This window comes from Limulus polyphemus, unplaced genomic scaffold (assembly GCF_000517525.1).
Source record: "Limulus polyphemus unplaced genomic scaffold, Limulus_polyphemus-2.1.2 Scaffold66, whole genome shotgun sequence".
NCBI lineage: Eukaryota > Metazoa > Arthropoda > Merostomata > Xiphosura > Limulidae > Limulus > Limulus polyphemus.
Window position 1 is genome coordinate 799827 of NW_013665676.1, and position 14433 is coordinate 814259.

General features: G+C 33.2%; 1 protein-coding gene across 1 annotated transcript; it reads left to right on the forward strand.

The window, feature by feature from the left end:
- The first annotated feature begins 6849 nt into the window (after nt 1-6849).
- On the forward strand, nt 6850-13742 carry LOC106465130 (proteasome assembly chaperone 1-like). The gene has a single exon (XM_022393436.1). It carries the CDS (start codon nt 7075-7077, stop codon nt 7909-7911), a length of 837 nt encoding a protein of 278 aa, XP_022249144.1. The 5' UTR covers nt 6850-7074; the 3' UTR covers nt 7912-13742.
- Nucleotides 13743-14433: the final 691 nt, after the last annotated feature.

Sequence of the window (14433 nt, forward strand, 5' to 3'; positions counted from 1 at the left end):
CTATTGTTATAAATAACACATTCAATTGAACTAAACTATGCATGCCTATTTAAATATATTTACACATGTGTATATCATATATATACATATATATTATTGATACCTTTGGTGTATAGGACGCAAGCAGATTTTGACATCAAATTTTGTGGTAAAAAAGTGCGTCTTATACAACGAAAAGTACGGTATCTAAAATAAGACTTTAAAATATACTTTAAAAGAGCTGTATTCTAAAAAAAATTTTTAATGTGAAATTTATAAATGAGCATGGATGAATGTGAATTACAACCATAAACACTACTTTCGATTTTATGAAGGTATCTTATTCTCTGATTAATTTCTTAATGATAATATTAAAATGACTGTTTCATGCAACTCAGTTATAAAACGTTATCACTAGAAATTTAATTGTATCCAAGAAAGTTATCTGGCAGTCACAAAGTTTTAATTTAACATGAAGTAGTTTCTTACATATCTTGTTAATTCTTTTGTGGAAAATGATTGTTTATGTTTTGTTGGGATTTAAGGCAATTATATTTTTATATTCTTTATTGTGGTTGTATTTTGACAAGGTGAAGTTACAAGTGGACTGAAAAATTGTATAAAAAGGCTGTTTTTGGTTTGGAACTGGCTTTTGAGAAATATCAATTACTCAAATTTAATTCAAGTTTTTCTCTTATTATCTTTTATAAGCTATTATTTTTGTTATTGATGAAAGGTTTGAGAGACGTGTGGGTTGCTATGAATATCGTGCAGTCATTGTTTCTAAAGAATATGACTGAATTTCAGGTGTTAGTTCTCTTGATTTTAGATTTCAAATTCCAATGAGTGTGAGAACAGACTTGTTGGTAGCTTTGAAAATTACCTTGGGAGGTAGAGCAAAATTATCTAGGTCAGCAGTAGAGGAAACATATTGTCATTAGTTTTAAAGGATTCTCAGTCAGCAAGAAGAGATATTATTTCATGTGTTTTGAAAAAAACTGAATGACATGAATGTATGAACTTTAAAGTTTGAAACATGAGATAAAAGAGAACATGAAAATATACCTAAGATTAATGATATCTTGTGAACCATTTACATGAGTATGAGTGAGAGTATTGCTATTTTGGACAAAAGATTATTATTTTCAATAAATGGATGTAAAATGGTGCCATGACATTTGCTAGAAAAGCAATTGAAATTTAGTTGTTTGGAATTGAAGTCTCCTAGGATGATAATTCAGCAATTGTGGCTAATTAATAATTAAATAAAAGTGCTGTCTATGATGATAAAAGGTGAAACTTGTAGAGCAAGAAGAGAAGTGACTGGAATATTACAGTAGTAAATATCACATAAAATATGTTCATTAGTATTAGTTGTGGGATTGTCATTGCAAGTTTGTTCTCAAGTTGTTCTCAAGTTTGTTTGTTGTTGTTGTTTTTTTGTATAATATTGCAATACATATATCAACTGGGCTTTTAGGTTTTTGATAAAATATTATAGTTGGGAATTTGACAGTGGCTGGAAACATTTAGAAGTGTTTCATTTATGGTTATAACATCAGTCTCTAGGTTGCTGTAGAGCTCAGATATTTCACCTTCTGATATACTTCTTGTATGTTTACATGTAATAATTTGAACATTTACACTGAGTACAACACACTGTGCTGACGTCATAGTATGTATTTTTTTAGGGCAAGCAGATCTGAACTTTGGAAGAAGTAGTAGTAGTGGGTGGCTGAAACGCTTCTGTTAGGAGTTGAGGACTGGGCAGAATATTTTCTTTATAGTAAGCAATAATAGTATTTATAACAAAGGTAATGATGTATTCAGTGGTAAAAGTTGAACACAGGAGGTTGTTTTGACTGCAGGTCTTGGTTTTCTATATCTGTGGAGATCTAGCTTAAGCTGAAGCTTGGGTAGTCTCTGCTGCATTGAATGTGTTGATTTTCTAGCTATAGTGGTTCATTTTTCAATATCTTGTGAAGTGATGTTGTGGTCCTGAAACAGTTGAAGGCATGGTTGGTTTTGGGCTTCTATCAGGTGTGGCTACTTGGTGCAATCATCTGGGACCTTCACCATAGGAAGCTACATGAAGTCTGCTGTAGTTGGTGCAACAGGTATCCTCTTTTTGTTCTTGGGCATTCATTTAGTTCTGCTGATCTCCAAATCTTGTGCATTTGGGCTTTGCAGTGCACATGGCTCATGTTTGATCAAACTTCTATAAATTGAAACACTGCAGTATCGGCATAGCAATCAATTTTGTGACTTCAACAGCGTGATGCACGAACCACGGTAAAATTCTGTTGTTCATGAATGGGTCTGCTTGCTTTGGATCAAGGAGGGAAACTCTAAGTAGTGGAAGTAAAAGGCTTGAAAAGATTCTCATACCCACAGGATAGCTGCACTTGAAATAAAATCCACCTTTGATAAGATGGCAGTCATTTGTGAATGTCATTGATGAGAATAAACATTCTATTTCTTCTGTAATGTCGGGCTGTTTGTAGGAGATTGGGATACCTTCCACTATTATGCTTGGTGGGGCTTGAGTGGTTGGTCATTGCTGCCAAGGTGATAGTAGACTGGCTTTTGGTGGTAGTAGTCTTTAGATATGAGGTTCTAAGAGTATTGTCAGGACTGGATTGTACTAGATTTATGGCTTCCTTGTGCCTCTTCATGTCAGAGCTAGATGATTTTTACAAGGATCTTACTGGTGAGCTTGATGGGGATAGGATCTCAGAGCTGCAATATGAGTGATAATGATCATTAGAATTGTAGAGGTTGCTGTAAAAATTCATTAAAATGATGAGTTGGTCCAGGGGTGACAGTGGTGTGATTGTTGATTTTGTGCTGATACAGGTCAGGATTGGGGGTTGTCATCTGTATGTCTCACCTAGCAACAAGTGAAGTATGATCACAACTTGTAGGAGTTCTTAAAAAGATTGTTGATTATTCTGAAAGATCACTGAAAAAATGTCTTTCCTCTTCTGTAACAGGCCAAACTATGGTCATACCTGACTGATGTACTATAATGAAACAAAGAAAATAAGATATCTGGCAAGAACACGAGTTACATACTTAACAAAAGCTCAACACTTAGTATTAAGCCAAGCCAGTTGTACAGGTTCTTTATGACTTACTTGACTTAATCCTGTAGACTCCCAGTGGAGCATAGGGCCGCAACAACACCTCGCCAATGGACTCTGTTCTGGGCTGCTCTCCTCAGCTGGGTCCATGCCATTCCGGCGGCCTTCACTTCACTCCTGACCAATCTCCTCCACGTCTGTTTTGGCCTCCCAGCTTTTCTTTTCCCTTGTGGGTTCCAGTCCAAGGCCTGCCTTGTAACGTTGTCAACTGGTTTTCGCAGTTTGTGTCCGATCCAGCCCCATTTTCTTTTCCTGATGTCTTGGCTGACTGGGTTCTGGTTGGTCCTTTTCCATAGTGTTTGAGATCTTCTCTGGCCACCTGATGTTTAGGATGTGTCGCAGGCACTTGTTGATGAACGTCTGTATCTTGTTGGTGATGGTGTTTGTAACTCGCCATGTCTCGGACCCATACAAGAGGACTGCTTTTACATTTGTATTGAAGATGCGGATCTTGCTGCACAGGGATAAGGCTTTGGAGTTCCAGATGAGTCGCAGGGTGTTGAATGCGAGCCTTGCTTTGTTGATCCGGCTCCTAACGTCCTCGTCTGCACCGCCGTCTCTGCTTACTATGCTTCCAAGGTAAACAAAGCACTCTGTTTCCTTGATGTCTTTTCCCTGCAGCTGCAGTGGGTGCTCTTGTTTGTTGTTGAGCCGCATCACCTCTGTCTTTCTGGTGTTGATCTTCAGGCCGGTCTTTCCTGCCTCCTCAGCGAGCCTGGTGAGCTTGGACTGTGCATGCTGTTGCTTGTGGGACAGAAGGCTGACGTCGTACAGGTTCTTTATAAATAGGTTAATTTCCAAGAAATCCATACACAAATGCTAGCTTAAGGTTTGTATATTTTACTCAGAGTAGTCAGTTAGGGCTGCTAACTGAAGGATCAAAAGCTACCAAGTTACAGAGATTTTTTTCCTTTATCTCTAGAATCTCAAGGTGAGTTCATAAGAAAGAAATAATCAAATCATGGAAGGTGCACATAATAATCTATATTTACAGTACAAAAACATAATCACAGTTACTATCACAAGATAAAATGAGCAAGTGGGTTTGTGGTAGATGTGTTGGAATGTCAAGAGAAAGAAATTAATTGTAACCTCTGTGAACTCTTTCACCAGTCCAGTGAAATTCGTACACTTTAAGTTAAACTGGAACAAAGTTATAAAATAAACCCAAAATTAAGATGAGAGTTGGAGAAATAAAATAAATATACAAAATTTACTAAAAGTTAAACTAAAGCTCAGCAAAATCTAAATCTGAGCAGAAGAATCCTAATAAAGAAAATCTTATCAGAAACTAAGTCTGCTAAAAGTTAAATTGCAGAAAAATCTCGGTGAAGTTTTAATATAAAACCCAATGACAACTTAAGCCAGTTTTGCACACAAAACATTATTCTGCATATGACTTTGTAACAGCCTAAAATAACATGCTGCTATAACCAGGGTTCAACAAAAAAAAGAGTATTAAATTGTAACAACATTTGGAATAAAAATTTAGCACTTAACAAAATACTGTTAATAACACGTGCCTGGCCAGGACTTGATATTAATATTATTGAGCAATAAAATATTAATTATTTCAAATGATGGAATCTGGGAAAAGAACCAGAAGAAGAAAAAAAAATCTGAAATCACCTTTCTATATTAATGACAATATTGATTAACAAATAACAATAATTAACTAACTATCTCGTGACTCAGCTTGTAACATGGTATATATATATATATATATATATATTCACTGCTTAGGTCACGAGAGTACATCCCATGTGAGCATAAATTTACGAAATCTTTTGCTACACTAATAATACCTGAATGTCACTACCACGAGCCCCCCCCCCCCCAGTGGTATGTTTGCGGACTTACAATACTAGAAATTGGGTTTCGATATCTGTGGTGGGCAGAGCACAGGTAGCTTTGTGCTTAATACAAACAAACATTGCTAGGGAAAGTGGTGTCAGTTTCATATTACATAAACATTTATTCAAAACATGATCGGTTAGAAGGTGAATTAGCGTTTCAATGTAACTAAAAATTCACAGATAAGCTAAATAAAAGAAATGAACGATAAACAAAACCCTAACAAAAATATAGAAGTTATTATCTCACAACCTCAGTCCACTCTAGTTCTGAAATGGTAAAAAACCCTGGGATACTTAGCCAACAGAAAATACAGCTTTCTATTCCTGGACAGCGGAGGTATCGTCCCTGCAAAAATCTTGGTTAATTCCAGAGAGAAGCAAAGTTGGGATTTGTTTACTTGAAAGACTTGCCACATCCAAATGAACTAGGAGAAAATACAAAAATCTCGAAATATTTACTGTTTAAATAAAAGAGTAAAAAACTCACGATACCTTTCAGTAATATAGACCTAAAAGCAAAGGATTTAGCAAGTAGCATTTACCTTTGTAAAAGGATTAGTGTATACGACCTCGAGACATTCTGTCAACGAGGATATGATTAACTGCATGCAGAAAGTGGATGGAAATTAGAATAAAATTACGTTTATATACCTGATTAAATATACGCTCTATGCTAGTTTTTGTTTCTTGAATTTCGTTCAAAGCTACTTGAGGTCTACCTGCACTAGCCATTCCTAATTTATAAGTGATAGGCTAGAGGGGAGGCAGCTAGTCAATAACACCCACTACTCTAATCGAATAGTGGAATTAACAATGACGTTATAACAGCTGAAAGGGCGAGCATGTTCAGTGATGGGATTCAAACCCATGACCCGCAAATTGCGAGTTGAACGCCGTAACCACCAGACCTCTGTACAAGTTATGAAAGCATGAAATTCATTTTTATTTCATTCATTACACTTCTACCGAATAATATAAACTGTAAAAAAAAACAATTCATTTAACATACTGTTGCGTCAGCGAGGTCACGTGACTAGTATCACGCCACGTATTTCTAGAAATATCCTGTTCCTTCAAGAATGCCCTAGCATTTATTAGATATATGTTAGTCTGGTATATATATAAGACGCTCACAACGTGACGGGACAACAGTGTAATGAGTAATTGAATGTATGCGGACAAAATATTGTTGGCCACGTGAGATATAGCGTTTGTTATAGCGCGACTGTTGAAAATAAGTGTATCGTAAAGTTGTATTCGGAAATAATAAACCAGTTTTATTAAGTAAGGACTTGTGTCGCTAAAGTTTCGTCGGAAGGAAGTTACGGAAAATCAACTAACGATTGGAGGCGTAACAATACTATTCACATTACTAACTTAAAAAATACATTTATAAGTATGACATTAAAAATCGTGATTTGATAAGTCCAACAACTTAAGCCCCATGAAAATGTATTCTTGATATAAAGTTAGGATTTTACTGTGTCATTCACAAATAAGCATTGTAAAGATACGACAAATGATGAGTTTCTTATCTTTAATGTATTTTACCACTAACGTTTTATAGTTTAGCATTTTGTTGAACTGTAACGGATTTGTGTGTGTGTTATGGTATTAGAAAATATAATTATATTTTACTAATTAAACCCAATGTATGTCATTAGTTTTAGCTGCTAGTCAACATTCTTATTTTAAAAGAACTATATAAAAAAACTTGTTAACAAGAAGAGTGAGCAAAAAAGGATAATTTAACAAATTATAATTGTGGTAACCATTAAAAAGTTTAATTTACTTATTCGTGAATTAAATATATATGTGTGTATATATATATCTATGTATGTATGTATATATAAATATATAAAGATTTCAGAAATATTATATGTAATATAAGTACACTGTATATAGTAGGATATATCAGGTTTTCTTTTACCTATGCCGGAAGAAAAGGATTTAGTTTTAACTGTGTCCACTACTTGTGTCATTATTTTTTATTTGGTGTATTACCTGTGTTTAGAAGTGTAGTTGTAACTGTTGTATTTGAATATATTATTGTTGAGCTTTTTTTCGATCCAGTTCAGAAAGTATAGATTAATCTCATGATGGCAACCTTTTTCGGAGAAGTTTTACCAATTTTTTCCCGAGCAGTAGTTGACGATGAAGACGAAGATGTGCCAGTCCGAGAAGTTTTTATTGTCAGAGAGACCGCAGAAGAAGCCACATATGACCAGCCGAATTTTGACTGTCAGTTGCTTGTTGTTGCTGTAGGACCATCAGCATCTACATTTGTAGAAGCTTATATTCTGTCACGACCATTATTGCCTGTTGCATCAGTTCAGGTACGTGGATCAGACAAGGATGATACTGATGATCAGCTATCTGGGTTAAAATTTAGAAAGCAATCCATTACTTTGGGACATTTTTATCATACTCACTTACAGGATAAAGTGTTATGCTGTATTGTCCCTGAGAAACTCCTTCCAGAACAGTCTACCGCTCTGGGAGAGAAAATATTTTCATGTGTAAATAGAACATGCTTCACTAAGCCAGTAGTTGTCATATTAACGTCTCTACACATGTGTGAATACAAGACTCAGAAGAACTTTGATGAACATCAAAATATCATACTACGAGCATTGAATTCTTCAACGTACACTGTAGGTAGACTTAATCAGCCATATTTAGAACAACCCAACACAATTTCTGGATTAGCAGCTGCTGTTTTATCAGAATGTGAAGTTAGAGAAATTCCTGGTGTCTTGTTTGTTTGTTATACTGATATGTTAGATTCTGATCCTTCTCATGTTCAAGCTTTTATCCCTTTATTAGAGCAACATCCACTCAAATCTTTCGTTATACCAAATGAAGAAGCTGAAGCAAATCTTAAAAATCTTCTCATGCAGCGGACAAGAGATTGGGGAAATCTCTACATGTAGAATTAGCTATTGGATGAAGTTTTGATTGCTATAGTAATAATCTTGTGAGTGGTTACTGATAATTTTGAATTCATAGTAATAGCTTGATTTCCAGATTGTGCTTTAATGTAAAATCTTTTTGCCCAACTTTCTCTATTAAATTTCATAACAGACTTTTTGAGCTTCACTAAAACCATGATAAAATTGTTAAAAGAAATAACACCACTTTGGTATGCAGCTTGATGAATATCATAACTTATTTCACCGAAAACATTATGTATCAATAAATGTATGATGAAATATGGTCTGTTAACCTTTCAAGAAAGATTTGTGCTAAGCTCAGTGAATAAAGAATGTTTTAATCATCTGGTTTATTTGTGAAAAACCTCAAGTGTTAAAACTTAAGATTTCACATAAGTGTTAGTTTTCTTTATACTGCATTTGGTATAGTTTTTGACCATTAAGGTTTAATATGTATAAAACAAATAGTTTACATGTTTTATGTGCAAAATATTTGATAATCAAAATCAGTTCTGTGTATGGTGTTTTAAATGCCTTTTACTTGCTACAAGTAACCTATATTTATAAAGGTATTTGTAGATAAGGGCATAACATATATATATCAATTTAATATCCAGTGTCCAGACAGTTAAGACATTTGGTTTGGACATTTATTAGCACCTACTTGGCAGCTTAGTAATTGAAATTTTCATAACGTTATTGGGAACATTATAACCAGAAAACTATTATGGCTACTAGGAAGCTAAAAATAAACTAATTGACAGAAGGTCAGTTAGTTAATAAGTTTATTGATGCAGCATGCTCAATACCACTATTAAGTTTGATTTTTTTATTGGAAATTACAAAAGTTATTAAAGAAACTCCGTTATCAGTGACATACAAATTTTATGTTTATGTGTATAAACATTTAATTTTGATGTTTTCCAAAAGATATGATCCTGCTTTCTTATGTCAAACAAAGAAGCCCTACTAAACTTAAAATAAATTGGAATAATTTTAATACATTAAATGAATAGTACAGATTTTGAAGTAATAATCTTTACCAGTCTAATTTAGTCATTCTTTTTACTAAATAATCACTCATTAACAATCCTGGATTTTTTTGAAGAAACTTATTCATTAAATTTTTTTATATATATGACAGTTCTCTTATTAATATACAATGACATGTATCAGTCAGTTGTCAGAAAAATTAGTTTGTTGACATGTAAGAACAGTAAATACTCTGCATTTTGTGATAGCAACTGGTTTCTCTTTGCAATATAAATGTTGCCATCTTCTGAAAATAGGCACTCACTATACACAGTACTTAAATCATATTGTAAATGTATCTTGTTCAGTTTACACTATGTAGAGCTTAGATTGTCTCTTTAAAAGATAGAGCTATTTAGAAATTCATTTTAATGATAACAGCAACTTCTTTTTTTTTTGACAAGTATAATTAATACCACTGGGTGCTACAGATCTTTCACTATAATGACATCAGAATTACTTATATCTCTCTTGGCATAAACTTTGAGTAGGTTGTGGTGTTGCTAATGGTGAGGAAAGATCTCTGTCAGCTCCACTATCTCTGTCTCCAACCACATTTCATTCTTAAGTTGGAAGTATCAGTGCTTTCTCCATTAAAGTCTGTGCCACTGTTTTAATTACTCTTAAAGGTGCTAGTGAAAATTTAAAAATGTAGCTAAGATGAAATTGTAATTGCTTTTATTTCAACGAATCTAATTTTAAGCCTTTATATCAAGATTGCCTTCATTGTACTTGGTTCAAAGTGATGTATATTATACTTTTACAAATGACGATAATTAGTTTCAATTGAAATAGCTTCTGAAATTATTATATTTGTGTAACTAATGGTTTTAGAAATTTCTTCATATAGTAGTAGCAATGTTAAACGTATCTCTGATAGGGATCACTGATTATTGTTGACATTGGTGATGACATTCAGCAACACAGAAGGAGATTGTTTTCTTTTGTTCCAATGTCTTTTCAATGAGATAGTTCACTGAATTCCATCTTGTCTGTACGTCTGGTACAAATTTCTTTTGAGGTATGCTTATATCATTCTGTATAGTTATTAATTTTGAACATGTTAGAGCATCTATGACCACAAGGTGTAATGTGTGGAGAGAACGTGATTCACTTGACCATCCAGTATTATTTAAATCTTTCGTAACATTTTCTTTATTGTCTCTTATTAGGAGGTGAATTTTATTTCTTTTTGAATTCCAGTATATTAAACAGATCTTCCAACATTTTCCCTATTGCATTACCAGTATGATTTTTAGGAAAATAAAAGTAGCATTTTATAAATTCATATTCTCTGACCCAGTATCGTGTGAAAGTGAAAAACTGTTGTTTGGTGCTGTTATGCATCACCAGATATTTGATGTTAGAAAAATGGCAATGACATTTGAAATTTGAGCAGCAATTGCAGTATGCATCTGGGACAGTGTTTTTAGATAAAGAAGGTTTACTTGGAAATTCATATTGTGATTGTGCACTCTTCATAAAACAAACAAACCCTCATCAGTAACAGCTATATACAGTTGATTATGCAATACAATCAATTTATATAGTGTAAATCATCAGTGCAATGAACATTCATTTCCCATAGTTTCTTTACTTAGTGACACTCCTGAATATTTTGTTTGTTTGTTAAACACTCCACAACTTGAGACCACATTCTTACCTTCATTATCCTGTACACTTTGAAGTTTGTTGTAAAGTCCAGTAACTTTGAGAGTGCTCATCTTTCTGGTGATTGTGCGGAGTAGTAGAAGCGCTTGTTCCTTGTCACCATGTGAAATTAATATGCTATACAAGTTGCACTTCACTTTAAAATCACCAACTGCTTCAAAGTAATCCCACACAGGACTTGTGTTTTGTTGGCTATGAGGAAGATATGGTTGTTTTATAAAAGGATTTAAATCATTTGATGAATTGACCAAATAACTGGCATATAGCTTCTAATTTTAATAAATTCAAGTTAATATATATGTGTTATAACTTTGATGGGAATCACCTTAACAATGTTACGAAAGAAAAGAATCTTGGTGTTTTGGTTGATGAGTCTCTTAAGCCATTGGGTCCCAACCTTTTTCCAACTAAGAACAAGCTAGTTCTCACCCAAAAGTTCAGGTACTTCTTTATACAATATTAATTTTTAAAGTGTTTTTAAGTTACATTGTAAAACAATATATTAAAGTAGCTGTATTTTAAAACATGCATTTGTTTTCAACTGGTGGTCTGTCACTTGTCCACAAACTGGCAGTAAAGAACCACTGTCTTAAGCCATCCTACCAGTGTGCTGCTGTAGTGGTATGGAAAATAAACTTTTTGGTTATTGTATAGAAATATTGAATATAAGTCTAAAAAAGGTTTATTGTTTCATTTTATAGGTCACTGGTTAGGCCTTATTTGGAGTATCGTGTTTAGTATTGGGCTCTTTACCTTAAGGACAGTGAATTGTTGGAAAGGGTTCAAAAGAATGCTACTATGATGATACCTGGGGTAGAAAGGTTGTCATATAAGAACTGTTTAAGATCTCTGAAATAATTTTCTCTTGGGGAAAAAAACAAAAACATAAAGGGGATCTGATTGAGGTGTTAAAGATTATTAAAGGAAATTGTTAGTATCAATGCATCATATATTTCTTTTTCATATTTAATGGGGAGAATGATAGGATAAGGGGGATCAAGTATGGACTTTGGCAGAGTAGGGCTCATCTTCATATTAGAAAGTTTTACTTTTTTAACAAAGTAGTTTCCTTTAGAATGGGTTGTTTTCAAATGTGGTGAATGTAATAAATGAAAAGGAGTTTAAGAGAAGGCCTGGTAAATATTTAAATAAGCAGTGCTGGATTTGATTTGTTGTTTTCTAAATCTGAATGGGACAGCCTTGAGGTGGACCAACAGACCCCTTGTTGTCTCAGTAAATGTTGTGTTACGTTAGATGGAAGTTTTTCTAAGAAATATCTTTCAACAATAAACACTTATATGTTACAAAAATTGTCAAATTTTGATAGTAATCAAGACAAGGAAGGTTATGACATTCAATAATTAATGATTGTTTAACCATGAAAATAACAATGAATAGCAAAACATTTGATTATTAGTTGCAAAAAGTATTGAAATCTCAATGGATTTTACTGTTGTATTACAGTTTCTATGAAGGTGGTTAAAGTAAACACACTTTCTAGAAGAATAGAGGTGGTTAATTGTAACAATTAATACACACTTCTATAGTGCTTATGCCTGTTAAATTTCATTATTATGATGTGTTGTTTGGAAAGGTAAGCACTTTACAGAAATTTTCAGGTATACACTCTTAGAGAGCTTATAGACTTTCACATTTAAGAAACCCTCTTTTGCATAGTACTGACTTTATGTGTACTAGTAACACATAGTTAAGGTATGTGTTATACTTAGGTATTTTTCGACAAATGATATTGGTTTATGGTTCTTGTATCTGCTTCCTCAGGTAACATCACTGTGTTAAGTTTAGAAATGCCTAGAGGTTAAACTCTGTACTTTCACTTGTAATGACCAATAATATAAGTAGCCCCTGCACTCTGAGAGAGATGACAGTATTGTGTATGTGTATATAATGTCATACTCTGTCATTCTAGAACAGAGGTCACAATAACAAGAGATTTCAATAGTCTGTTATCTAGCTAGAAGCATTGTTCAGTGTTATGAGCAATCATCTCTTTTGGCTTGTTATAATCAGTTACTATCTAAAGGATAAATCAGTGAACCTGAGAATGCCACAATGAGTTTGCAACTATGTGTGTCATTTGTATGTTTTTCATTTCTGTCTTTGGGATCATTATTAAATGCAATTCTATTGAGGTGCTTTCATAAAAGTACTTTTGTTCTAATACTATAAATAGTAATTTCACTGATGTTTAACATCCTGTCCAGGAATCAAGGTTGATTCCCAAACAAAGCTTTTTGGTAATATTTTCTTTTTCAATTCTTAATAGAGATTTGAACACTTTGCAATATATGGAATCCGAAGTGCCCACCAGCATGACCAAATTCACGCTAGTTTCTGGGCTATGAAGGAGTAAAACCCATATCTCAATCCAAAACTGAACAAGAAACATGGTAGTGACTGCACATGTTGTGCAATACAATATCTTGTTCCTCTGTTCTATAAAGCTATTCTCTTCATGGTTTTCATCAGTTCTGTCGATAAAGATGACCAAGAAAGGCTCAATGAAGCTTATTTGCCTCTGTATGGTACTTGCCTGAACATGAACACTTCTACTATTTTATATAAGAGGAACAGTCTATCAACTCTCTAAACCCCACATCTTTATGGACAAACATTATTTGGAGGTGACTTCTTTTGGCAGTAAAGTGTTGTTGTTTTTTAGATTAATAGGTTTAACTCTTTATTGGAGAACATTTGTTTTGGTTCTAACTTAATACTGGAAATGATGACATCCCTCTGTAGCCCACCCAATCACCTGAACTTAGTCTCATTGACTTGCAGACTGGGTGTTAAAGCCATTTAAAATTCTTCACCAATTTGATATTTTTTTTTAGGCATAGTGGAATAGAATATATTACTTGAAACATAAGTGTCAGAGAGAGCAAAATCATGGCTAATACGTAATAGGATTTGAAAAACTTGTTTTTTAACTACAGTAATGTAGTTTGCAGTTTCTGTTACAAGTCAATGGGACTAAACTGAATAATATTTTGAAGTAATTGTGCTTTGGATAAATTTTAAGTGTAATAATAAATATGAATACACACAAAATAATAAAATGAAACTTGTAATGTTTAAAAAATGCATTAAAATAAATGTGAAAATTGGGTCCTTTTGTGGTCAGTGTATTAACTCTAGAATTTCATTATAAAACATTTTTTCTTTTTCTTATAATCAGATAACATTCTGTGGCATTTTGTACTTATTCAGTAATAACACAGTTTTATTCTCAGAGTAATAAATTTGATAAACAAATGTGGTTGGAACTAATATTTTCAAGTTTTAAGCACAATATATTGTCTTAAGCTCATTTTAATTTACCTACCATAAAGGACTGTGCAAGTTAACGAAAAATGATGCATATTGAACATAGTTTTTATTTTGTTAGATATTTTACATTGCCTTTGGAGCATTAACTCTCCATGACGGAAGAGGATATTGTTGTGTTTCTTGGTAATAAACATTCAGTTTTTCTGTTAAAACATTATTTCTTTCTTTACTGGGATTGCTGTTAGATTAGAAAGACCATCTGGGAATTAACAAAAACAACTATGAAAGTAGACTGTCATGATATATTCTATCTGTCAACATTAGTGTTAAAAATGATGACAAATCTTAGGAAGTGCTGTTGTCTCTTGTGAACTGACACAATTCTTATTTATAATACAACCCTTAATAGAAACTGAATGATTGTGCTAACAAAAAAAATCACAAAGTCAGAATTTGTGTCAAGAAAAATATAATAAAACACACCTAATCATATCAAAAGATAGATCAGTTATTAGTACACAATCATTA